At 52.1% G+C, this 24,639-nt stretch overlaps 6 protein-coding genes across 6 annotated transcripts; 3 read left to right on the top strand and 3 right to left on the bottom strand.

Annotated features, from left to right (window-relative positions):
* The first annotated feature begins 454 nt into the window (after positions 1–454).
* LOC131213567 (putative tRNA (cytidine(32)/guanosine(34)-2'-O)-methyltransferase 1) lies at positions 455–2,065 on the top strand. Its single transcript, XM_058207636.1, has 3 exons — positions 455–656; positions 733–1,391; positions 1,459–2,065. Exons 1-3 carry the CDS (start codon positions 536–538, stop codon positions 1,603–1,605), a joined length of 927 nt encoding a protein of 308 aa, XP_058063619.1. The 5' UTR covers positions 455–535; the 3' UTR covers positions 1,606–2,065.
* Positions 2,066–2,405: 340 nt separating this feature from the next.
* LOC131213612 (protein NATD1-like) lies at positions 2,406–3,534 on the top strand. The gene is made up of 2 exons (XM_058207684.1): positions 2,406–3,126; positions 3,198–3,534. The coding sequence occupies exons 1-2, from the start codon at positions 2,887–2,889 to the stop codon at positions 3,309–3,311; spliced, it is 354 nt and encodes a 117-aa protein (XP_058063667.1). The 5' UTR covers positions 2,406–2,886; the 3' UTR covers positions 3,312–3,534.
* A 228-nt stretch (positions 3,535–3,762) lies between these two features.
* LOC131213350 (aminopeptidase N-like) lies at positions 3,763–7,672 on the bottom strand. Its single transcript, XM_058207377.1, has 6 exons — positions 7,319–7,672; positions 6,359–7,146; positions 5,641–6,286; positions 4,967–5,567; positions 4,583–4,860; positions 3,763–4,503 (listed from the first exon to the last, which is right to left on the bottom strand). Exons 1-6 carry the CDS (start codon positions 7,670–7,672, stop codon positions 3,763–3,765), a joined length of 3,408 nt encoding a protein of 1,135 aa, XP_058063360.1.
* Positions 7,673–11,082: 3,410 nt separating this feature from the next.
* LOC131213839 (aminopeptidase N) lies at positions 11,083–17,907 on the top strand. Its single transcript, XM_058208014.1, has 7 exons — positions 11,083–11,571; positions 14,285–15,401; positions 15,479–15,557; positions 15,628–16,391; positions 16,461–16,844; positions 16,918–17,232; positions 17,304–17,907. The coding sequence occupies exons 2-7, from the start codon at positions 14,323–14,325 to the stop codon at positions 17,566–17,568; spliced, it is 2,886 nt and encodes a 961-aa protein (XP_058063997.1). The 5' UTR covers positions 11,083–11,571; positions 14,285–14,322; the 3' UTR covers positions 17,569–17,907.
* On the bottom strand, positions 11,701–19,710 carry LOC131213349 (uncharacterized). The gene is made up of 3 exons (XM_058207376.1): positions 17,931–19,710; positions 13,233–14,163; positions 11,701–13,174 (listed from the first exon to the last, which is right to left on the bottom strand). The coding sequence occupies exons 1-3, from the start codon at positions 19,708–19,710 to the stop codon at positions 11,701–11,703; spliced, it is 4,185 nt and encodes a 1,394-aa protein (XP_058063359.1).
* A 1,169-nt stretch (positions 19,711–20,879) lies between these two features.
* LOC131213312 (tubulin alpha-1A chain-like) lies at positions 20,880–24,423 on the bottom strand. The gene is made up of 4 exons (XM_058207330.1): positions 24,339–24,423; positions 22,272–22,494; positions 21,225–22,204; positions 20,880–21,161 (listed from the first exon to the last, which is right to left on the bottom strand). Exons 1-4 carry the CDS (start codon positions 24,339–24,341, stop codon positions 21,018–21,020), a joined length of 1,350 nt encoding a protein of 449 aa, XP_058063313.1. The 5' UTR covers positions 24,342–24,423; the 3' UTR covers positions 20,880–21,017.
* Positions 24,424–24,639: the final 216 nt, after the last annotated feature.

The following is a 24,639-nucleotide window of genomic DNA, read 5'->3' as shown; positions in this document are numbered from 1 at the left end:
GAACGCGTTCGAACGCGTTTCAATTTGGAAAAAGTTGAATAATAATAAATTTATTGTAGGTTAAAAGTTTGAGAAAATGGGACGTTTTCAAGATAAGTGCCTGAGAAATATATATCAATAAAACATAGCTTCGAATTACATTATAAATTGCGCTCTCAATTGATGAAATCGGAACGCTTGAATGGCTGCTTAAAGCGTTCGAAGCGTTGCTGATAGCGTCAACGAAAAGTGGTCAGCAAAGAAAAATGAAATTATGGAGTATATATATATAGTAATGAAACAGTAAGCCCAAAAATTTATTTGAATCTGTAGGAACAAACAAGTAAAAAAATAATCGTAGGTCGTTATAATATCAGACTCGCTCTTGTACAGACGATAGCGTTTTTAATGCGCAGGCGCAGGTGCAGCTGTCAAACAACGGGTCAAATTTCTTGCACGAGGATGCGTTAAAAGTGATTTTTTTAAGAACAAACTGTTAATTGTACCCTGATGCTTGATAGCCTGCGGCTACGGACTGCGACGAAAACGCCGTGAAATGGGTAAAACAAGTAAAGATAAACGTGACATTTACTATCGTCTTGCTAAGGAAGACGGCTGGCGTGCTCGCAGTGCATTCAAGTTGATCCACATCGATGAAATTTTCAACATCTTCGATGGTAAGCACAGTGGGCGAGGGCATGATCCTTGCGCATGTAGTTCGGGTGTCGTTTGAATGTACGCGTCCCTTTGCAGGTGTGACGCGAGCGGTCGATCTATGTGCGGCTCCCGGAAGCTGGAGTCAAGTGCTGTCGAGACGGCTGTATGAAAGCCGTGATCCGAAGGATCGTGACGAGGTGAAGATTATTGCCGTGGACCTGCAGCATATGGGACCGCTGCCGGGTATCATCCAACTGCGGGGCGACATCACAATGCTGAGTACGGTCGAGGCCATCATTGCACACTTTGGCGAAAACCAGAAGGCACAGCTGGTGATTTGTGACGGTGCCCCGGATGTTACCGGGTTGCACGATATGGACGAGTACATCCAGGCGCAGCTGCTGCTGGCGGCCCTTAACATTACGACGCACGTACTGGCCGAAGGTGGTACGTTTGTGGCGAAAATCTTCCGCGGCAAAGACGTGACGTTGCTGTATGGTCAGTTGCGCATATTTTTCCACAAAGTGACGATCGCGAAACCGATGAGCTCGCGGAACTCGAGCATTGAAGCGTTCGTCATCTGTCAGAAGTACAGCCCCCCGCAAGGATACAAGCCACAGCTCATTAATCCGATGCAGGACGACGTGAAGCTGACCGCGTGTGAAACCGATTCTCCCGTCAACCGGGCCATCATTCCGTTTATGGTGTGTGGCGATTTGCGAGAATTCGACTCTGATATGTCGTACAGTTTGAACGTAAGAAGAACTGCGATATAGCAACCACGAGCGGATACTGTACCAGATTCGTATGTTTATATTTCAGATTGACCCCGAAAAGGAGTACGAACACAAGGAGGTGGTACAGACGCCACTGGCTCCGGCCTACAGCGAGGTGCTGGAGCGGATGAAGACGACATCCCTGAAACACAGTGGAAGCATCAAGGTGGAGGCGGACAAGAAGAAGGACTGAAAAGGTTCACCATTCTTATTCAGTCCTTCAACCAAGATGTTTTCTTGGTTGTTTGGGGTTTAATTGAACACTTTAATTATATCATCCATGTTTCTCAATTTCACACTACCTACATCAATGTTGCATCTACAGTTTCATAGCATGCACCGATTAATCGGTTTCCATGCGAAAGGCGTGAATTCGAACCCTGCCAATTGCATTCACTTTATTGCATTGCGCAGTGCAAAAGTTTAAGTTAGCGTTTAATTGGGCTCTTCCAATCTAATTTGGCTCTCGTTCTAACAATAACAATAATAATAATTTAAGTTAGCGTTTAATAGGGCTCTTCCAATCTAATTTGCCTCTCGTTCTAACAATAATAATAATTTTTTTTTTATTCTTGAGGAAACATCGAAAATTTAAACATCGTGGAGGACGCTGTGGCTGGTGGCATTTCTTCCATCGCGCATACGCCTTATCCCGTCCATAATAATAATAATAGTTTTAAAAAAAATAGTATTTTCGTGTTCGGTTTTGTATTAAAATCGTTAACCGTCAACAGTTAACGATTTTTTCCGCGACAAGTGTTTTCACCAACCCCCATCGAAAGAACCGTTCTAAACGCAGGACATGCAATGAGTTGAATTTTAATTGAATACCTTTTCCATATTTTCGATTTTCATACGTTAAAGAGAATACGCGTAGCGTTTCGGTAGGAAGAACGGCGTGTCTCTGCTTAGAACATATTGTTAGAAACGAACTGTAAACGATGGAAACATTAATCTGTTTCGAAAACGAAATTTTATCTGTCTTCAACTTCTCTAGGTAGATTGCATGATAAAATCGCATAATTTTTTGTGTTAAGATGATGGGCGAACGAGACGCACGATGTCTTTAATATTGTTTGTTTAAACAAACCGAGTCCTACCGAGCAGAGTTATGCGGCGTAAACAGCCGACAGTCGCACGCGCTGCTGTGGTGTAATGTTTAACCCTTTTGTGCGCACTTTTTCCTTTTCGTTTGCGTTCTAGGTTGAAAAACACACATCACTTCAAGGGTTTGTGTAATGTATAACGAAACTGAAAAACTCAGTTCAGTTCAGGCTCTATTACGAAACTCGAATCAAGAACTCGATCGTTCGAGTGAACACAGTAAGAGAGAAAGCAGAATACAGCAACAGAGAAGGCAAAAAGAGAAAGCTATAGCAAAATGAACTCAAATGACCGTTCGACTTTCGTAATAGGGCCCCTGTCTTTTTCTTGAAGGATTTGTAAACATTGCTCTTTCCTCCGGGATACGAAAATGTCGTGTGTTCTTTTCGGACGTGTGCTTACTTCTCGCATGAGAAGCGTAAGAATGTGTAGTGATCTTCAAAAAGTGTCGAACGATCCCAAGCGCTCCATGTTTTATATTAACCTTGGAGGCGATAGCGTGGCGTATCTTCAGTACGCGATAGACTCAAAACAAAATGTTATCACCTTCCATCATACCTTCGTTCCGGACGCTGGAAAGGGGAAAGGTGTTGGCAAGCAGCTTACACAGGCACGAACTGAGTACTTGGTTGCGGTACTTTGGGGTTTATTATTGTGATGATTCTTGTTGTTTTTTTGTAGGCTGCGTTTGAATATGCCATCGCACAGCGGATGAACATCAAATTAGAATGTGACTTTACAGTGAAATATTTTAAAGATAATGAAGCAAATTATTCAGCATATGTACTGAAGTAGACCACAGCAAGATACCATGAAATCGTTTGCATGGCTATATGTACTAGGTAACCGCCGTATGCATTTATTGTAATTTAATTTCAAATAAACTACAATATTTGAAAGGTCAGTGGCAAAATTAAGAATTGATCTCAGAATTCAGAACACGTGCTGTGTCAACAACAGGACGTTTTGGAATACAAAATTAATAATTGTATATTTATAGGATGCCCTAGGATGTCTTACAATAATAATGATATGATTGTTTTTTTTACAACTCGTCTAACAAAAACGTTCTCAAATGGACAAATGGTGTTCTGATTGAGACTATTCCAGGGACGATATCGGTGATTTGATCAGGATCTTTAACATCCATTTGTGCATCAACTATTCTTGTGATGTGTTTGGTGCTCTGGTAATTTATGTTCCATTTGCTATTGCTAGTCATCAGCAACTACCTTCTAATGCATCACTACATGTACGTTAGTTCATCTATTATCTCATCACTGCCGAACTGGAACGGTTCAAACTCGATAATTGGTGCTATCTGTTCTCTCCATCGCAACAGCTTGATAATCATATCCCGCATTCGTTTGAGGATCTCCTTATCCATCGTCTGAAATGTGTACGAGTAACGGAAGAATATTTGCTCGTACATACTGAATTCGTTTATATTGGAGATGCTACGCAACAGAATTGAGATGTCGTACAGAGTCAAGTATCGCCGAACCTCAGTCCATTCGTTGTAGAGGTAGTCTAGTGTGTACTTCAGGGCCACCTTGTTTTCGCTAATGGACGTTAGAATCTCCTTGGTGTACATGTTGAACATGGGATGCCTGAGTAGACCCAGGTAGCGCTTGATTAACCGGATTTCGCGCGTGCATCCCAAACTTTTCACCAAAATGCGCTGATAATTGATATCATCCGTTTCAAGATACTTTTCCTCGACCTTCAGCCATTCCGTCAGTCCGCTGTACCGTACAGTGATGCACAGGATGCGGAAGAGTTGCTCTTCGCGTTGTTCAAACGGTGAGACCGTTTTGTTGTCAAATATTTGTTTAAAAAGTTGCTTCTGGTGCTCAACGCAAGCCGTCACACCAAGCGTACAGGCCCACTGCACGATTAGCTCCCTAATCGATGGGTTGTAATAGAGCGTATCACCGTTCCGTTCGATTTCCACGTACTTCTCAACGATGAGATACTCTAGAAAACGCTATAATAGGAACGAATTAACAGTTTTAATCAGCCATAGCCGAATAACGTAGCACTTAGCACCCTGCCTCTCGCATTACCTCTACGTAGTAGAAATTGGGTAGATCTTCGGTGGCATGGTACACGAACTCGAGATTACTCAGCGCCAGCTTCCATGGGAGGTAGTTTTCGTTATTTTTCTTTAAAAACGATACCACGTTGAAGGCGATCGAATAGTTTAGCAGCCCGAGGCGAGCAAGATTTAACGCGTCGTCAACAATGATGGCAAGCGTCGTGTATGGTAGGTAGTGAAAGTTTCTATTCAGCACATGAGCTAGTTTAATCCAGTGGGACGGCTCGTAATTTACACGGTAGTAGCCTGAAATGTGAGCGTGAGCAGTTTCAACGTTGTTAGCTTAGTTTTCGGTAGGTAGCAACGCAGAAATGCAATAGCTTTGCAATTGATCTGCACGCGTTTCTCTTACCAATGCCACTCGGATTGACTATAATCCACGAGCCATTGCTGATAGCATCGCAGTTCGACTTCACCACCAGCAGATTATCAAAGTCCGTCAGCCAGCGAATTTTTTCTACAAATAGCCGCTGGTTCGTGTCGTTGATGAACGTGACCGGCAGGGTCCACTGCTGCTCGGCCATATCCTCCTCGAACGGTAGCGGTATTTGGCGCAGGTCGAAGTAACCGGACGCATTGTTACGCTTGATGTTGATGATCGGATACTTTTCCAGGCTGCTCCAGCTGTGCAGAAAACTGTTGAACACGGCGTCTGTTGTTCCACCGTCACCGCCGTTCAGCATCTCGATCACGTCGATCGTTTCGCTTTCCATGCGGTACCGGAAGTAGTCACGCAGAAACTGATCAAACACCGGCTCCCCGAGGGTGTAGTTCATCATGCGTAGCACGCTAAGGCCCTTGTACTTCACCAGCTCGAAGTGTGTATCCTCCTCCCAGTGGTTGGTGAAGATGTTCAGTGCCGACGTTTTGGTGTTCATTTCTTCGCGCATCGACCGAAGCCTACCCTCGAGCAGGAAGTCATCGAGCACGGTCGAGTTGCTGGTGGTGGTAAGCTGAACGAACGATAAACCGTGCATTTAAATGACTTTACCACCATGCAATGGCATCTGAAGAATCGATGCATACGTTACGCAGTGCCAGCGACTCCAGGTACAGCGGGATCGACTCGTGCAACCAGTACGTTTCCTTGTTCTTGTAGTCCGCCAGGTTGTGGATGAACAGTTTGGCCAACTCGTTCGCTACCTCCCTGTCGATGCTTCGGTCTAGCACCGGGAAGTAGTCCACGCTTTTAATCAGACGCTTCTCACTCGACAGCACCATTCCCTCCTTGATTTCGTAGATCGAGTGATCGATGTTCGGTATTGTCACGTATCGAATCACCTCGTACGGAAACGGCACCGCCAGGTAGTGCTCGAAAATTTGTATAACCCGCGAAAAAGTTACCGATGCGTTCTTGATGTGCTCATCGTACCGGGTCCGAGTGTACGCCAGCAGGCTCACCTTGGTCGTGATCTCGTACCGTTCCGGAACCATATCCGTCACGACGAACCCGATCTCCGATCCGCGCACCATCCCGGTCGTGTTGTACGTGTCAACGATGATATCGTCCGTTTCCATGGGCTCCGACATCTCCAGGTTCATGCTGGACGCGGTGTTCATGTTGCTTTTCCGGGCGATGTTCAGCTCGAACGGTGACCGAAAGTTATGATCATCCATACACGGGTACAGCCGGCGAGCGTTGTTCGGTTCGAGTACGGTCGCTGCAAAGTGCCTGGAAAACACCGGCCACCGCTCATCAACCCCTCATCGCACAGGATACTGCAGGACATTTGAATCTACTTACCGATGGCTAGGTGCATCATCGTCATCATAGTGCGTGTAGTACAGCCCTTTGTCGTTCGTCATATTGCCGGTAAAGTTCACCTTCACGATGTAGTAGATGTCTTTCTTCATCTCGGTGCCGAGATAGATGATCATCTTTTCGTTCGATTCGTCGAACTCGAGATCCAGTATTTTGATTGTGACGAAATCGTCGGTCGGAAACACGGGATGGTGGTAGAATTTGGACTTGTCGATCACGGTAGCATTCTCGGTGCTCGCACGCCTGACGCTGCTCCAGTCCGTCACGTTGGAGCCTTCGTTTTCGCTCTCGAAACCGTCCCCGTCCGCGTAGTCCATGGTCTCTTTGGCATTGTTTTCATCGCCATCGTCTGCCGCCCGCGGGGTGCTGAAGTTGCTGGGCGTATCGGCGGGCAGCGGCTCGGTTTGGCTCCGGCGCCGGCGACGGTTCAGTCGCGGCAGCGAGTACAGGTCTTCCTCGCTCAGATCCCAATCGAGATCCTCATCGAAGTCCATGTTCGTGAGCCGAATGCTCTTAAGTACGGCCACATCCTCCAGGCGTATCTGTAGGTGCTTCACGTTCAGCTCGATCCGCTTGTTGTTCGGTTTTTTGGAGGTGACCGTTACCCACACGATGCCACTGTAGCTGAACGGGTTGCCCGTCTCGTTGAACACCGGGTGGATGAATAGCCGGTAGTGCTTCGGTATGACGTGTTTCGGTATCCGGGACCGCTTATCGATCAGGTAGGCCCGATGGTTCAGGAAGTCCTCTAGCGTCAGATTCGGTTTGTGCTGCGCGGGAACGGTCAGAGAGAGAAACAATCAGGCCACCATCCGGTCAAGCAGCAAGGTTGGAGCTCACGAACTGACAGGGACCCCGCAAGCTTACGTGTTTACAAACAAAACCTGATTTGCAAGTCTCGCCTGAGCTCATCGTTTGGCGGCCTATAAAGTGCGTGCTCACCTCATACGCGTATTTGGTGCTGAAGAAAATCGTGAACGACATAAAAAAGATGAAGACGAAGATCACCACCGCGATGCTGATGCCACGGCAGATCGACACGAAGCAACCGCCTTTGCGCTCGTACGCGATGCTGCCATCCTCTATCGGCGACCCGGCCGTGAACATGTACTCCGACCGGGCGGCGAAGCTGGTGTTGTTGTAGCTGCCACTTTTACCGGTGCCCCCGCCGCCACCGTGGTGCTGGTACGGCTGCTGCGGGTGCTGGTGGTGCTGGAGGCCAGCGGTGGCAGGAGCGGCAGGTTGATTGGAAGCATAGCGGTACACCATCCTACGTTCTCGCTCCTCCAGATTCATAATATCATCCGCCACCTAGCGTGCGTACGACGTACAAACAATTAACGTGTTATGCCTCGGAAGCCGGAAGCCTCAGATGTTACCTGTCCCTCCGGTACGTGAGCCCGCGCAGAGGAAGTACGATCCATACGAGGTTAGACGGTCGGTTTGTCCGCAAAAGTCCGCCGCGACCACCAGAGCATTTAGTTTTGGAACGGGTTGTCTGCAAATATATACAACAGGTTTCATGCACCCCGTAGTCTATCCCTCTCTGATGCTCGTCCCTCTCTGGTTCGGTCTCTCGCTTCTTGGTTTCTTCTTGGCTCTGTTTCGTCTCCTAGATGATTGTTACCGGATCGGAGTTCTGGATGCTGAGTGGGGGCTTCGTAAGGGTGGTCCAGTTAGAAGAACGGAACGACCTGGGTGCTAAAATTCATCGACATCAAATGGAGATTTTTTTCAAATCGTCACGCTGTGCACCGATTGATCAGTTTCTACGCGGAGGACGTCACTTCGAACCTTGAAGGGTGAGTGGCAAATTTTTATAACAAATTTACTTCCCTGTTCTAGAAATACAGGAAGATTTGCTGGCACACAAAGATCGTTTAAGTGAAGGTTGCGCGGCGAAAGAATTAGGGACAAGCAAAAGCCCAATTAGGGACAAGCAGTACTGTGTGTTGAATACGAGAGCCCCAATGAAGATTACGTTTGATTTGATTAGTGGGCCAACGTGCGCTGATCCCATGCTAGATCCACCGAACTTTACATTTCTGACGAACTTTCTAATGCTATCAAAGCGGCTATTAGGCTGTTGGGCCATTGGCCGTTGTGACAGTTGCGCAGTTAGGTGTACTTGGGTTTTAATGGACCAATCTTGCGTCCTCCATCCATCTGAATGGTAATTCAGATGCGTCAAAATTTGTTTCTCCCTCTGGCCTTTCGTTACAAGAGACCCAAATTCCACGGCGTTTTTAGCTCCAGATCGCTCCCTCTTTCCAGATACACCAACTTTCGCAATGACTAAGCATGGAAACTGCGATATTCGAGAGGTAACACTTCCAGCATGTACCGGCGATACCTCCAGAGAACCTCCCGGATTGCTGGGTTTATAATAGGATATTGTACTTACTTCGTGAATCAAGGGGCCGCGGTAGAAGGCAGGATATGACTTTCTTCCACGACACCGTGCACACACACACCCACACACACGATGAGTCCCTATAGTTCATCAACGAACTCCACTTAGAGGAAACACTTGAAGATCGCCGACCCTGCTGCCGAGAGTGTATTGCCACGGAATGTATGCACCGGCACCAGCGCACACGCGAACGTTCTGGCGCAATTGGCAGTTACGAGCCCGGGCGGGTTGCGCGTTCGGTGACGACCGACCTTCTGGACCACCCCTAAATTCGGTACAGTGGTGGACAGATTTTCACCAGGGCAGGCGCGATTCTTTACCTGCTCTTGCTCGCGGGCTTTCGTTCCTTCGGTTATGAGGCATTGGCGAGGCGCAACAGCATCACCATCTTCCACCGCCCCAATAGCCACTGGTACACTGTTTGGGTGCGAGCTGCGTTGAAACGGAACCATATGCTGCAGTGCGGCTTATCAGCGTGTAAATATCGTTGAATTGTCGCACAACAATCGTCTGATGACACGGGCACGGCGTGTGGCTATCCGTCTGGCACGATCTTCGGCCTAGAGCTACAGCGCCACTGCGGACATTGCAGCTCTGAGCGCTGCGTTAGCCAATCCAATCATCCCACCAGAGTGCTTGGAAAGATGAAAACAGCTTCCAACTATTTCTTGTAAGTGCAGGATCCGGGACTTGACGATCGGGACTCAATTTTAAATTTTACATCCAAACGGTCCATTCACGTGCGCTCATGTATTTCATCTATTGCAATTACGTGCGCTCCATAGAAAAGGTGTGGTAGTATCATCATGCAGCCTTTAAAACAGGTAAAGGTGCAACAATCACCAGAATGGCACCAGTTTCATTTTCCATTGTGCAATTCACAATACTGACCAACAGAATGATATCACGTGTAGCAGTTTAGGATTGGTATAAGCGTGCAAGGTTACCTGCTACTTACCTACTACGATTAGTATTCAGTTATTCTGGCAAACTTTTTCAGAATTTAAAGTAATGTCTCACGGTGCACCGCAAAAGAGCGCTAAAATATTCTAACGTGAGCTATATTATTCCAGAGGAACAGTAAACATCTCGCACTATTTGGAACCGCTTGTTACATTATATTTTGTTTCATACTCTTATGGTTACATAAGACCACAACTCTGCAACTTCCTGCTAACGTTATTGGGATCATCGCTAACAAAGGGTCTTCGTAGTCTCCCTTTAGACCGGCCCGATCGGCCACGGACCAGCGGCCCGCAAAACCATTGATCTGGAACATAACGCGCCACGTGTAGTGGAACATGTAGTGGAGTGTTCCCAACCGGGGCAACGATCGATTGTCATCGAATGTACCTCATTAGCCGGCCCACACGCCCAACTCCACGCCCTAGGTAGCAGTTTGTTCGTGATACTTAATCGGACACGGTCTGCTGGCTCTCGGCGGCTCTGGTCACACGCCCTTGGGGTGGGTGCATCATAATCCTCACGGCTTTGATGTTGATGTGGCTCTACAGGCCGACTGGGGCCGGGTTTAATTCACAAACTACAAAACAATCAGTACAGTGACGTAATCAGGTGGGACTTTTGGTTGAATGAATTTGTTGCTGAGCCTGAAACCGATCCGGACGCCGGTTCGACGCCATCGACGCCCACACTGGCGAATAGAAATAGCACAGCGGCACATTTTTGTAACACATACGATTGAAGTGAAAACTAACACATAATAGAAAACAGTAAGACTGAGATTAAGAATTTTTTTCTCTGGAAAATCGATCACCTTCTCACGGGGCTTTGGGGACGGTTTGTTGAACGATTGGTTTCGAGCTTCCTTCAGCTAGCTTCCTGTTGCTTTTGTACAAATATTGACGCACGACGCAATTGTAGGTGCGCTTCTTAGGAACATTGTGTTTTTTTGCTATTGCTTGACTTTGCTAATTGCAATCTGTTTGCCCTTCTCAACATCCGGTGGAAACGAACGTGTGTGGATTCGTCAGGCAATCGTTTTTCATAAATTTGTATTTGGTTTTATCTTTTTAGCAGCAGCAGCAGCAGCGGCAGCAGTTCTCGTCACCACACGGCTCGGCACGTCGTTAAGCAGCGCTACTTACGTTACGCGCGCCCGTGTCGCAACATGCCCCTGCGCAAACCGCGCAGACCACCGCAACGCGCATCCGCTCCGCCGTTGGACGGGTGCGATATTGGAGCACACGGAACATCTCGGAATCGTAGGCGCGCGCGGTACGCATAATTTGAAAATAGTAAACGATGATTAAACGCGGCACGCGGGACCTGTGGCCGGTAGGTTGCGAACGAAGAAACACGCAATTTCTCGCAGGGCCAAATAAGGTGAAGTGATGGACGATCCGGCCCGACGACAGTCCGCTCCGCGGCAAAAGCGTGTCCCCAGCGCGCGCGCGTGTGTAAATTGAATAATGCCGGCAATCACTCCGGTCTTCGGAATTTTCCAAGCAAAGCCTGGATGGCCGGCTTGATTGGATAATGGTGTTTAACTTTTGCGCTCCTAAATAGTTAATAGACAGTCCGCACCACGGTCCGCACATTCTTCGGACCTGTCGGGGCCCGCCCGGAGAAAGGCTCCATTTTCAGTTTCCCCGTTGATCTTAGCTTGGATAGACGCAACGGCGCTGACGGTGAGGCGCATTGCAAAAACAGGTGACCCCAGTACGCTGTAGTGGTTCGAAAGGTTCGTCCAAAAGTTGCCACAACACAAACCGCATCCCATACGTGCCGTTCCGGCCTATCAGCTCAGCCACTCAGCCAGGTAAGACGAGCCAGGCCAGGGCGTGACAGATCGGCATGATCGAAGCAAGCGCAAGTGTCGTTGAATCGCATAAATGATTAGACATTAGAGTGTGGTTAGCCACGCAGACAGTTGCTGGATCGACAACTTTCACAGTTGCGTGTTCAGCGTGGTGCTCGGTAGGGTGGTAGTTTCCTTCTCGTCCAGCTGGCCGGTGGCCGATCGATCCCCGGCAATGCACCGGCAGCGGCGCAGCCGGCCCAGCCACAGTCGGCGGGCCACCGGATCGATGACGATGAAGTACAGGAACAGCACGAACCCTTGGACGGGCGCGGTCAGACAGAACAGATAGGCAAACAGTTTGTCCTCGGTCCCGGTAGTGAGCATCCCGAAGATCCACGGTAGCCCGAGGAGAAAAAAGAGAAACACCGACAGCCGCAGCTGGGCCAGGGTAAGGTCACGATCGGTTTGCTTGCTGAGGTTAGCGGGGATCGCGCAGATGTGGTAGAGCACGACCACGAAGCTGACCAGGTTGAAGAACACTATTGCCGCGATCGGTAGCATTAGGCCGAACCAGAGGGCATCCCCGTGTGGGTAGCAAATGTCGGTCAGGTTGTCGCGCTTCAGGTACAGGGTGTAGTCGCTCGCGAGATAGGTGGCGACCGGTACGAGTGGAGCTCCCCAGCAAAGCACGGTGGCCTTGAGAATGACGTGCGATGGCCGCAGCCGGCCGAGCACCTTGACGTAGCGCATGAACTGTAGGTACGCCGTGAGCAGCATCCACATGAACGTCACCAGTATGATGTAGTGGAAGACGCTCCCGAGCAGGGCACACTTGATGCGGCTCACCCGGTGCTGATCGATGTCCGGACCCTCCAGGAAGATGATGATCATTTCGATCGCAATCGCACCCGAGAGCTGCAGCAGAATCTTGCTGCTCGCCTTCGCCCGCCAGGCGGGGAAAAGGATGCCCGTGGCCAGGATGCCGACCACCCCGAGCAGCGACAGTGAGCAGCCGATCGCCGTGATCAAATCGAGCGCCAGCGTACCCTGGTCGGCGATGAACTTCTGGGAAACGCCCACCGACTCCACCAGCTGCGTGTCCATCGTGAGGCGCGAGAAGGACGTCAGGTGGTAGCAACCGCACAGTGCCACCGGCCCGGACCCGTCGATCAACCGACACTCGTCGAACGCCCACCGCCCGAACCCGTCCGTCCCGGCCGGGTCCGTCTCGAACGACCAGTAACCGCAGTGGCTCGCGCTGGCGGCGCTCCGATTGTGGGTCCGCGTTTCTCGCGCGTAGAACGGCACCTCGCCCGGCATGCGCGATCCGTAGCCGGGGATGCTGATGCTGATGATCTTGGCGCTCGAGCGCGTCACCGGGCCCGCCCGGGTCTCGCGGAACGCGTGATCGTTGTAGTAGATCGTAAGAACCACACGCAACGGTGGCGGAGGAAGCGGAGGCGTCTCAAGAGGCTCCGTCTCTGACTCCGGCTGCTCCTCCAGCGTCATAGCATCGTGCAGTGCGCCCAGGTTCTCTATCACCGACTGCGGGATGAACGCACCAATCTCGAGGTCCGGCTCGGCGACCAGAGACTCCAGCGATTGGTTCGCGTACAGGTACCTGCGCAAAGTAGCAGGGGATGGTCAACGTGACTCGGTGCCGGACGAACACACATTACCTGATCGTGTAACTGTTGAAGTCCTCCCCGTGGTCGTCGCCGCCATCAATCTGTCGGAACAGAGCGACACCGGATACGTTGCCGACAGCCGGGTCCGCTATCAACACTATCAATCTGGGGCTGCGAAACAGTACCGTACCGTTCGTCACCGGCTGGCCGGCTGGCCCGTTGCTGTCTGCCTCCAACGTCCGCCGGCCGCACTCGTACTGGGCGCCCTGCAGCAACATCGAGGCATTCTCCGCCAGCACCAGCTGGTTCACGATCGCCTCAGTAACGTACAGCAAAATGTTGGTCGTATTCAGTACCCGCTGCGCCCGCGTAACGATCGTCTCGTTGACGTACATCACGCGGCTCATGATGTCGGCCACGTCGCAGTAGTGCTGGACTTTGTTCAACGCCGCCAGCAGCACGCCATTTTGTTCGGCCGAAGCCGGAAGCAGCAGCACGTTGCGCAAATTGTCCAGCACCTGCGCAATGTAGAACAGGTCCACCGGGAGGACACTGTCGGGCGCGGACAGTACGTGCCCGACGGTGCTAAATATGTCCGGCAGAAGGCTGCCGTTTAGCGGCGCGGTACTGTACTCGTACAGGGCTCGTGTTTCCGGACCCGGCGCAGAGGAACAGTGGCCGCCGCTGAACGCGTCACGGTCCCAGGCGCACCCGTGGAGGTAGTCACCGAGACAGCGCCGGGTCAGTGGCAGGTCACTGCCCTCGGGCAAACACAGATTCCGTGGGGTGGCCGTTTCACCCAGCCGGGCCACCCACCACACGTTTCCGTCGCTGTCGGCCGATGGCAGCTGGAGGCTGTCGGGCAAACAGTACTCCGTGCTGTTCACCCCCACGAACCGGAACTCGTCGGTAGCGGCCAGCCGGAGGGCGTCCTGCAGGTACCTCCGGGTGCGATAGTACCGCACGTACGCGTCTGGCAACTCTGTAAAAACAATCAAACCATTAACGGTTAAGTCACGGCTTACTACTTAAACACATTACGGTATGTGAAATCTGACGTTCCTTTTTTAACTGACCCGTTCCTTCCCATTGTACCGTTCCAGCACCGGCCGCTGAGGCCTAGTTCCGGCAGTGACCTAGGATGGGAAAACTTTTCGCTTCACTGCTGGTTGGCGTCGTCGGCGTAATCGCACTACTACCGTGCGGTTACGGGTGGCGCGAGTATCGAATACGCCGCAGCATTGACCTGTCGGCGGCCAATCCGCTCATCTCGGACGCCCGGCTACCCACCGACCTGGTGCCTGTCAACTACTCGCTGTACCTACACCCCGTGCTCGAACGGGCCACGTTTTCGGGCGCCGTGAACATCACGATCGTGTGCACCAAGGCAACGAATCAGCTTACGCTGCACGCCCACCACGATCTGCGCGTGGACGAGGTGAACCTCCGGGTGCGGCAGTGTGAAACCGACACCGAGCCGCGTATACGGCGCATCGATCGTGTCCCCAAGAAGCCCCTGCTGGTGGTGTACTTCCACGACGACCTGACGGTCGGGGCAAGCTACGAGGTGCGCATCGCCTTTGACGGCAGCATCTGGGAGAACGTGGAAGGTATCTTCGAGGGAAAGTACAAACAACAAGCGGGGCAACCGTTCAGCCAGGACCCGGCAGCGGACGACCAGCCAATGGGTGGAGCCGGTGCCGACCTGGTGGCCGACGAGCACAAGTACATCGGGACGTACCTACGGCCTCATCACGCGCGCCGCCTATTTCCCTGCTTCGATGAGCCCGCGCACAAGACACCGTTCCAGGTGTCGATCGTGCGCCCCCGAACCCACCACGTGCTGTTTAATACCGAGCTCGAGCGCTCGGAACCACTGGCCACGAACTCCACGCTCATGGTGGACCAGTTCAAGCTTACCCCACCGATGTCCACGTTCACGTTCGGGTTTCTGATGTCGGACCTGCTGGAGGTGCCACCGCAAGCGGCCGGCTCCGAAGCGGACGATGAGACGAGCTGCGGTCCGAAGAAGCTGCGCATCTGGGCCCGCCGAGACTTCCGGGACAGCTTGGTGCAGCTGCGGAAGCGCGTCAAGCTAACGCTAGCGAAGCTGGAATCGTACTGGGGCGTGGAGTTACCGCTGGAAAAGCTCGACATCGTGGCGCTACCCGGTTTCACCCACGTCAAACCGGCCGACAACTGGGGGCTGATCATATTCAAGTGAGTGCGGCAAGGGCCCGGGATTTTTCGATGTCTCATCGCATCGTCACACCCGCTTGTTTGTTTCGTTCGCGCAGGGAAAGTGAACTACAGCAAGGATACTACGGCCTGGCACAGGAGCTTGTCTACCAGTGGCTCGGTTCGTGGATCACTCCGGTAAGCATTATGCGCTGTGCATGCGTGAGACGGGCTGAAAACATTCAATTACCCTTCAACCCTTTTCTAGCACTGGTGGAGCGATGCACACGTGAACAAGGCGATAGCGGGCTTCCTGTCGGCGGACACTGCCATCAAGATCGACGGTGGGGCGGAGTTTGAGGGCAAATGGCCCATGACGATCCTGTACTCGATCTACTACGAGTTCAGCAAGCGCTACCCCCACTCACGCATCACGGCGATGAAGCAGGAAACGACCTGCAGCAAGACGGAGCTCGTGCTCCGAATGCTCAACTACACGCTCGGGGAGGACACGTTCCGCCGCGGGCTACAGAAGTTTATCCGCAACCGGAAGTACCGCACGTTCTACGGCGACGACGTGTGGGAGGCGCTCACCAAGCAGGCCCACCTGGACCGACGGCTGTGCGAGTCGGCCACCGTCAACGAGCTGGTCGACTCGTGGATCACCAAGGACCGCATACCGATGGTGAAGGTGGTGCGGGACTACGAAAAAGGTACCGCTGCCGTCACGCAGCGATTGTATCTGCGCGAGCGCCCACACGACGTACCGGAGCAGGACAAAATGCTGTGGTGGATCCCGTTAGTGGTGGTCACGCAGGATACGCTCGATTTCAGCAACACCAGCGCCACCAAGTGGATGAAGCAGACGCGCGAGGTCGAACTCGAAGGGCTACCTACGGGCGATCGGTTCATTATCGTCAATCCGGAAGAGATCGGTCCGTTTCCGGTGAACTACGATCAGCGCAACTGGAACCTGCTGGCGAGCTACCTGCAGACGGATGAAGGGCGGCGACGGATTCCCGTCTACACCAAGTAACTACTAAATGGCCGTATTGGCGAAGCACAGCAACGCACATTCCGCTCTACTCTGTTCTTCCGCAGGGCCAAGCTGCTGCACGATGCGTGGAATCTGGCGTACGCCGGGGACCTCAACTTTGCCACCGCCTTCAACATGACCCTGTTTATGATGTACGAGCGTAACCATCTGGTGTGGAACCCGGTGTTCACGCTGATTGACCACATCGGGCGCCACATCGACATGTCGGCGGTGCACAAAAAGTTCGAAACGTACGTGCGAACGCTGCTGACGCCACTGTACGAGGAGCTGGTTGGCAGCCAGTCGGACGAGGAGGAAATGTGGAAGGTGAACCTGCGGTCACTGGCGAAGAACTTCCTGTGCCGCGCCGGCTACAAACCGTGCATCGAGGAGGCGCAACGTGCGTTCCGCAAGTGGATGGACAGTGCGGAACCGGACATCGGCAACCCGTAGGTGGTGGACGCGTATCTAGGAAAGGAGCGCCTTTGAATTGTTTTTTTTCCCCCGGTTCTAATTTTGCAGTGTCGCGAACCAGTACATTTGTCCCGTGTTCAAGTGGGGCACCCGCGAAGAATGGGAGTTTGGTCTGCAGCGTGTCATCAACTTCCCCGAGTCGCGGCTGAAAAGTGAGCGCACGTACCTGCTCAAAACGCTGGCTGGCTGCCCGAGTCAGGCGTCCAAAATCGATCGGCTGCTCACCATCACCGTGCTGGAGGACAATGGCAACTTTACCGATAACGATGTCAGTCTGATCTTCAAGATGTTATCCGGTGGCTCCACCGGCTATACGACGCTGTTCAATTTCCTCAAAACCAACTGGGACACAATCAAACTGCGGTAAGTGGTGACGTTATGGTCCTATGGTGACAATAACCCTAATGGTGACTGTTTCACGCGTATTGCCACAGCTTCAAAGATCGGGAATCGCTCTGGGATAACATGATCAACTCGGCGACCGGCCTGTTCACTACGCAAGAGGGCTACGATATGGTCTCGCGGCTCTACCTGCAGCACCAGGGTGAGTTCGATACGGCTGAGCACATTATCGAGAAGTCGCTGAAAAACATCAAGGAGGAGACGAAGTGGAGTGACGAGAACCTGCCCGTCATCGAGAAGTGGCTCGACACCTTTATGGCCAATAACAGTGCAGCGAGCCAGAAATTTTTCGGCTGACGTAGCCAACTTGTAAGGGTTTTGAGAAGAAGAAAAAAAACGTTCTCAAACTATATCGTACCACGCGGTACCATGAATTAGTAGCGCTCAATCTAAGTAACGTGTCTGGGGCGAGCTAGCGAGCTTCGGGCTGATAACGAGTGTGGGACGGGTTCCTCGATCCATTCTGATGGTGCTACAGGATCTTGTTCTCGTTCAGAGGCTTTGTTTGAAGTTTTCCGGAACCAAGTAGTCCGGAGTAGAAAGGAAAACCCCGTAACGGTTATGCTAGGCACACAGGAGGATCACCGGAGGAGGTCACATCGAACATCATAAAATAAATCGAATAAGACGCAGGCTAGAGACAGTTTACTACTACTTACCGATTTCATTGATTTCTGCAAACTCGGGGAAATCACTTTTGAAGTTGACCTGCCGCATCACAAGGTGCACGATCAGCCGTGCCGCGGTCCGGTTGTCCGGCTGGAACGCATCACCCAGGTGGTCACTTTTCATCACCTGCACCGTCTTGATAGTGTCCAGCACACGCTTCGTTTCCGGCAACACTCGGGCACGGGCGCGTTTCAGTTGGTCCTTCACCAAGCGTGTATAGTCTTTCAATCGCATCGTTTCGACCGACCGGTCCAACACCGACACATCGACGGTGACCGAGAAGAAGGTTTTCCCGTTCGACTTACGGTTAGCCAGCACGGTCGGTGATACGAGATGCGTCAGGTTCGGTACCACGTGTGCCTCACACCAGTAGTAGCTCGGTATGCCATCGACGAGCGTTAGCTCGTACATGCTTCGTTGCCCGGTGTCGTGGTCGTCGGTCTCCGGTGCGTTACTCTCCGACGACCGAGGATGAGCCCTGCGTGAGCGCTTTCTAGAGGTGCGTATCGGGCGAACCTGAACACGCCGCATCTGCTCGGCGTCGGCATTCGTGTAGCACTGGAACCCGTTCGCTGAGGGCTTCTCACGCCAAAACCACTGCCGGCCGTAAACGGTAAGGTAAAGCCGATAGCGTGCCCGGTCGAAGTACAGATACATTGCTCGAACCGGACCATCGGCACCGTGATCCACTGACGTATTTCGCTGCACCGCCGCGCAGTCATAACGTCTCCACAGGTCCAGCGCCATTTGTCTTAGATTCTGCTCCCGCATATAGCTATCGTTGGAAGGTGGACCGCTCACCGCACGCTGGACCGCATCGCGAATGCTAAGGGCAAGGGAGCGCAGCGAGTTGTCGCGCTGATCGGTGAAATATGTCTGCGCACAGTGCTTCCGGTGCGCGGCTGTAGCGTTCAGCAAGTCGTCCAAGAGTTGCTTCTTGCGGCCACTGTCGACGTCAAGGATCCGATATTCAGACTCAGCCACGCCGCTCAGTGCGCTTAGCGCACGGTCGTCGCTAGCCAGCACGGTGTAGCACATGCCTTGACCTTCACCGTATCTCGTAGTGAACTCCCGTTGGCGACAGTGCAACTGCAGTAGGGTGGTCTCGCGAAACAAACACAACTGAGGCAGTGCTCGCGAGCAGTTGGCTAGAAAGATTTGTTCGTAGTTCGGTCCACCGATCGCGCCGCAGTTGAAATCGGCCGCCGTTGGGACGATCCTTAGCTGGCCAGGATCCGGGTGGTCATCGCTTCCGGGTGGCTGGTCCGGCTGGTCCGGCTGGTCCGTTAGCTCCACCGGGGCGTTCCAGCGGTCACCACCGGGCAGGCGTCGCACCAGGGCCCCAAACGGTGTTAGCCGACGGGCAGAGATCCACACCTCCGACACGTTGGCAGCCCGCAGCAACAGTCGAACTAGGCGCAGCTCTATCGCGCCCAGATCGTAGTAGTCGGTGCTGGAGCCAGACGATACACAACCTTCGCTCCACGGGGCCGCCGAACGTAAGCTGGCGCAGAGCACCTTCTGTGAGGGCTCACCGTACTGCAGGATCGCCGTGTAGCCGGGTGGACAACGGCAGTCGGGCAGGTTCTTCGACGCATCGCTGGACCAGTCGGTGTGGGAGACTGTTCGATCGCCCCGTTGGTCGCATTTGTTGATCGTGAGGGGAGACGCTGACTGGGATGTCGATGCTGGGGAAGTGGATTCCGTATCGGATGATACCACCAACGCACACATCACGATCACTGCGATCGGCGACATTGAACTCGACATGGTGACGAATCGACGCACTCTAGGCAACTAGTTCTAACCTAGCCACGTTACCACGGTCAAGGCACGTCCCACGATAAGCACGCGTCACGCCACGAGCAAACGAGATTGTAGGTCCGACCCGAGAAGAATGCACCTCTGGCCAAAGAGGCCGCTCAACAGTGAGTGATCGAGACACGGGCTGGACTAGCTAGGTTCACCGCCTAACGCTTCTGGTACTCCACTCCGCGCGTGCCAGAGCCAGCGTTGTAAGGAAGAGCGTTGTCTTGTCCGCCGCTTGTCTACCCTGTCGCGATCACCAGAAAGTACAGTAACACCCGTTCGAACGGCTCTAGGCGAAGGCCGCTAATGGCTTGCCATCCCACGTTGGCTGCCGCCAAAGTGGGTCGACGGGCAAAAAGGTACCAGAACAACACGGTAGATAAGTGATACACCCCGACCACCTAACCACCTAACCTAATGCAAACACAATCTTGGGCGAGACGTCACCAGGGTGGAGAGGCTCCAGCGTCTGAATGCTCAAACAATGCAAGCAGAGAGGTAGGCAAAGAGAAGAACAAAAACGCGGTTCTCCGGATTCCGGATGCGAAAGACTCGGAGCAGCACCCGAAGGTGTCGGTCGCCCTGCCGGTTGCACTTGGCCGATTGTAACGCTGTTTGATCAGTGATAACGTCTAGCAACGCCGCACAACCCTTACAGGGTCGCCGCCAGTGGGGGAGGTACAGCAAATTAAGCAAACTAATTAACATGATCTGGCGGGGTTCGTTAGGATGTGACATCCGCAAATGGAAAGTTGATGTCAACGCCGCGCTCCAACCTGAAGCGCCGCGTACGAAGTGGGCTAGCTGTCCCCGTCGGTGCCGATCCTTCACTTCTTGCCAGTCGGGAATAGGTTCTTCTTTTTGTCCGGTCGCAAACGTCGAGCCTAATAGATGTTGGTCTGCACCAGAGTCAATGTTAATCTCTGTTGTTTTCCGCAACGGTGTGGTTTTTGCGGGCCACGCCAACCCCCCATCGCGATCCCCACATTAAACGCACATGATGTCTGCAATTTTTGGCTTGTGTTCCGTATGCGTATTGCTTTATTAATGAAAAGTGGATTAATGCACTTTCTAGGTTTTGTTTTGTGGTTTAACTGTGTGCAGTCAGCAGTACAAAGCGGTTGGTGAATGATACGTTGATGATGCTTGCTACGAACAAATAAATACGCCATTTCTGTCGCTGTAGTTAAATAGTAGAAAACAGTTAGTAGTAACGTGGGAACGTGTGTCATCGGGAGTCGGGAATGTCCGATGTCCGCGTCGCCGGCCTAGTACTCGTCGCCTTCGCCAACTTCCTCCGTAGAGTCGACACCGACCTCCTCGTAGTCCTTCTCCAGTGCGGCCAGGTCCTCGCGCGCCTCGGAAAACTCGCCCTCCTCCATGCCTTCGCCAACGTACCAGTGCACAAAGGCCTGGAAAAGAGACGCGCGGAGTGAGTCAACTTTGCCGAGCGGGGCCCTCCAGCGACTACCTACCCGCTTGGCGTACATCAGATCGAACTTGTGGTCCAGCCGTGCCCAGGCCTCCGCGATGGCGGTCGTGTTGGAGAGCATACAGACGGCCCGCTGTACCTTGGCCAGATCGCCTCCCGGGACCACCGTCGGGGGCTGGTAGTTGATGCCCACCTTGAACCCGGTCGGGCACCAGTCGACGAACTGGATCGAGCGCTTCGTCTTGATGGTGGCGATCGCGGCGTTCACGTCCTTCGGCACCACGTCGCCCCGGTACAGCATGCAGCAGGCCATGTACTTACCGTGCCGCGGGTCACACTTGACCATCTGGTTGGCCGGCTCGAAGCAGGCGTTCGTGATCTCCGCCACCGTCAGCTGCTCGTGGTACGCCTTCTCGGACGAAATCACCGGGGCGTAGGTCGCGAGCGGGAAGTGGATCCGCGGGTACGGCACCAGGTTGGTCTGGAACTCGGTCAGGTCGACGTTGAGCGCCCCGTCGAAGCGGAGCGACGCCGTGATCGACGAGACGATCTGCCCGATCAGCCGGTTCAGGTTCGTGTACGTCGGCCGCTCGATGTCCAGGTTGCGCCGGCAGATATCGTAGATCGCCTCATTGTCGACCATAAACGCACAGTCAGAGTGCTCCAGCGTCGTGTGCGTCGTCAGAATCGAGTTGTACGGTTCGACCACGGCCGTCGAAACCTGGGGCGCCGGATAGATGGAAAACTCGAGCTTCGACTTCTTGCCGTAGTCCACCGAGAGGCGCTCCATCAGCAGCGAGGTGAACCCGCTACCGGTACCACCGCCGAACGAGTGGAACACCAGGAAACCCTGCAGCCCGGTGCACTGGTCGGCCAGCTTGCGGATTCGGTCCAGCACTAGATCGACGATCTCCTTACCGATGGTGTAGTGGCCCCGGGCGTAGTTGTTGGCCGCGTCCTCCTTGCCCGTGATCAGCTGCTCCGGGTGGAACAGCTGGCGGTAGGTGCCGGTGCGGACCTCGTCTGTGAAGTACCAGGCCCCCGCATCGTTACAGTTACCAGGCTGATGAATGTCGCGCGCTTGGCTCACCTACAACCGTTGGTTCCAGATCGACGAAGACGGCCCGCGGCACGTGCTTGCCGGACCCGGTCTCGCTGAAGAACGTGTTGAACGAGTCGTCTCCACCGCCGATGGTTTTGTCCGAGGGCATCTGCCCGTCGGGCTGGATGCCGTGCTCCAGGCAGTACAGCTCCCAGCACGCATTGCCGATCTGCACGCCTGCCTGACCAATGTGCACGGAAATGCATTCCCTCTGCGGCGGCGGTGAACATTTGCGGGCGAGTAAATAAATCCAAACGTCAACTCAACTGTAAACAATTCCCCGTGCTTCTAACTTTCGATCCGTTCGAACCCCTGGAGAGTTGTAAATATTTTGACGCACATTCGCACGTCACCCGAACGGGGATAGCAGTCCGCTAGGCCTATGTGATCGGTAGTATCGAACCCTCGGCTTCATCAAGAGACCGCATAGACCTTAATTCTGCCCCCCTATTATAAGGGGCTGTCCTTATACGGGAATGGCCTTATTTGCGGAATGGTGGATTCATTCCGTTCCGGTGCATCCAACACTAATCGTCCCATGGTTTCGTCGTACGCATTCCGTAAATAGGCAAAAGAATGGGTCATAGTTCTTCATTAACTGTTGCCAGAAACGCACCGAAACGCCCGTTTTCTTGCTTCACCAGTCATTGCGAAGAACCGAGCCTACGCTCCAGCCGCTTTTCCAGCAAGTGATTGGGACCAATTCTTCATTGATCATTTTCCTTACATGGCCTTACATTCCTTACTTAAGTTACGCGTGGGAGAACTGGCTCAACAATGCGGAGACTACAAAATAAACGATTCATATGCTGTGCCCGCGAGCACTTCCGCAAATTCGATTTTCTTTTCCAAACTCCGAGGCATAGATCTGTTGATAATGTTTTATGTTTTATCAATTTTTGTTGCGAATCCTATTTCTCACGGTTCGGTTCCTGTAGCAGGCTCGGGCTTTGGCTAATACTCGGCGAGGACGGGAAGGAAAAGGGAAACTTTAACTATCACAAATTAACCTTCGCACTCCTGTTAGATTACCTAAATTTTGAAAATAAATTATCCTGTACAATTTATCCTGTACAATTTTTTTATTCATGTTTTCGCTAAAAAAATGTAGGTTTGCGTAACATTGTTGTTGAGAAAATCGAGAAATCGAGAAATCGGAACTGAGTTTGAGAGCTATTGAGGCTGCATTAAGTTATAGCATTTTGTTGCTCAAGCAAAAACCATTCGTTGAACATTAGCATTAGCAAGTAGCAATCAGCATTTGCAGAGTCACTCTTTTCGCCGAATCCCAAGAAAAGATTAGCATAAGTCAGCGTCGCAGTTGTAGCTCTCCGCCGTTTGCGGATGGCTTATGAAATTAATATGTTTCTAGTTTCTAGCCATACACTGCTCCTTCGGTGGGTGAAAGTCCCTGGAAATGGTTCTAGTGGTTTATTCCCTTGCACAATGGCTTCCGCCTGAGCAAAGAATAAACAGGGCTGAGAACATAAAACGCGTTACAAACTTCTTCGGCTACTGCATAGATTAAGTGGGTAAGCTGTTTCGAGTCGCTCCGCGGTGAAATGAGGTTAATGAAGGACCACCGTATGGACAGGCTGGTGAGGCAGGCACTAGGCAGTCTAAATACAGTGATTTACTTTTTCTAACCCATGCTCAGGCTACGAAGTTCAAAGTGACTAAGAATGAGGCCAGTCAGGATAATTAATAGCCCGTAAACGGTGTCGCACGTGTTCGATTAGAATGCACCCTTTTTTGGAATGAGAATAGTTTTTCGTAAAGCAGTCGACTAGCATTTTTTTTATCTTAGAAGAAAGGACGAGGCCGGATTTAGCAGTAGCCGTTTGCTGGCGAAAAATTACTGTTCCAACGGTCGCGCAAATATTGAAAATGTTACTAAAAAAATAAAACTAATTTCCGTTTTACGCAAAGGTTAAGATATCTGTGAAAACCCTAACCGTTGTGGTGGTTTTTAACTAACCCTTATCCCCTAACTCAATCGAGTCGTCTATGCTACATTTTTTTTGAATACTTAAAAACAAATCCACTGTTACTTACCATCGCGATGAAATTGATTGACGCTAACACGGGGTGGTTGGTTGGTGGTTGAGAAAAAAAGTATATCGATTGACTAGTAATTGTAACACTGTTGCTGCGATTGGTGTTATCACTGGCTAAGCCGTTACAAATAGAACAGAGCGAAAAAAGGACACAAACAAGCACGGACTACCGAAACAGGATGAAGTCCGTCTACCGAATTGGTCACCAGATTGGCTAGCAAGGCAGCACACGTGAAACCAGATTGAGCAGCTTTTCTTGGCATCAGCTACTTATATAGGCGGACTGTTCGCGCGTTTGA

Source organism: Anopheles bellator, chromosome X (assembly GCF_943735745.2).
Source record: "Anopheles bellator chromosome X, idAnoBellAS_SP24_06.2, whole genome shotgun sequence".
Taxonomy (NCBI): domain Eukaryota; kingdom Metazoa; phylum Arthropoda; class Insecta; order Diptera; family Culicidae; genus Anopheles; species Anopheles bellator.
Note: the sequence above shows the minus strand (reverse complement) of the source record. Positions and strands in the feature narration are given on the sequence as shown.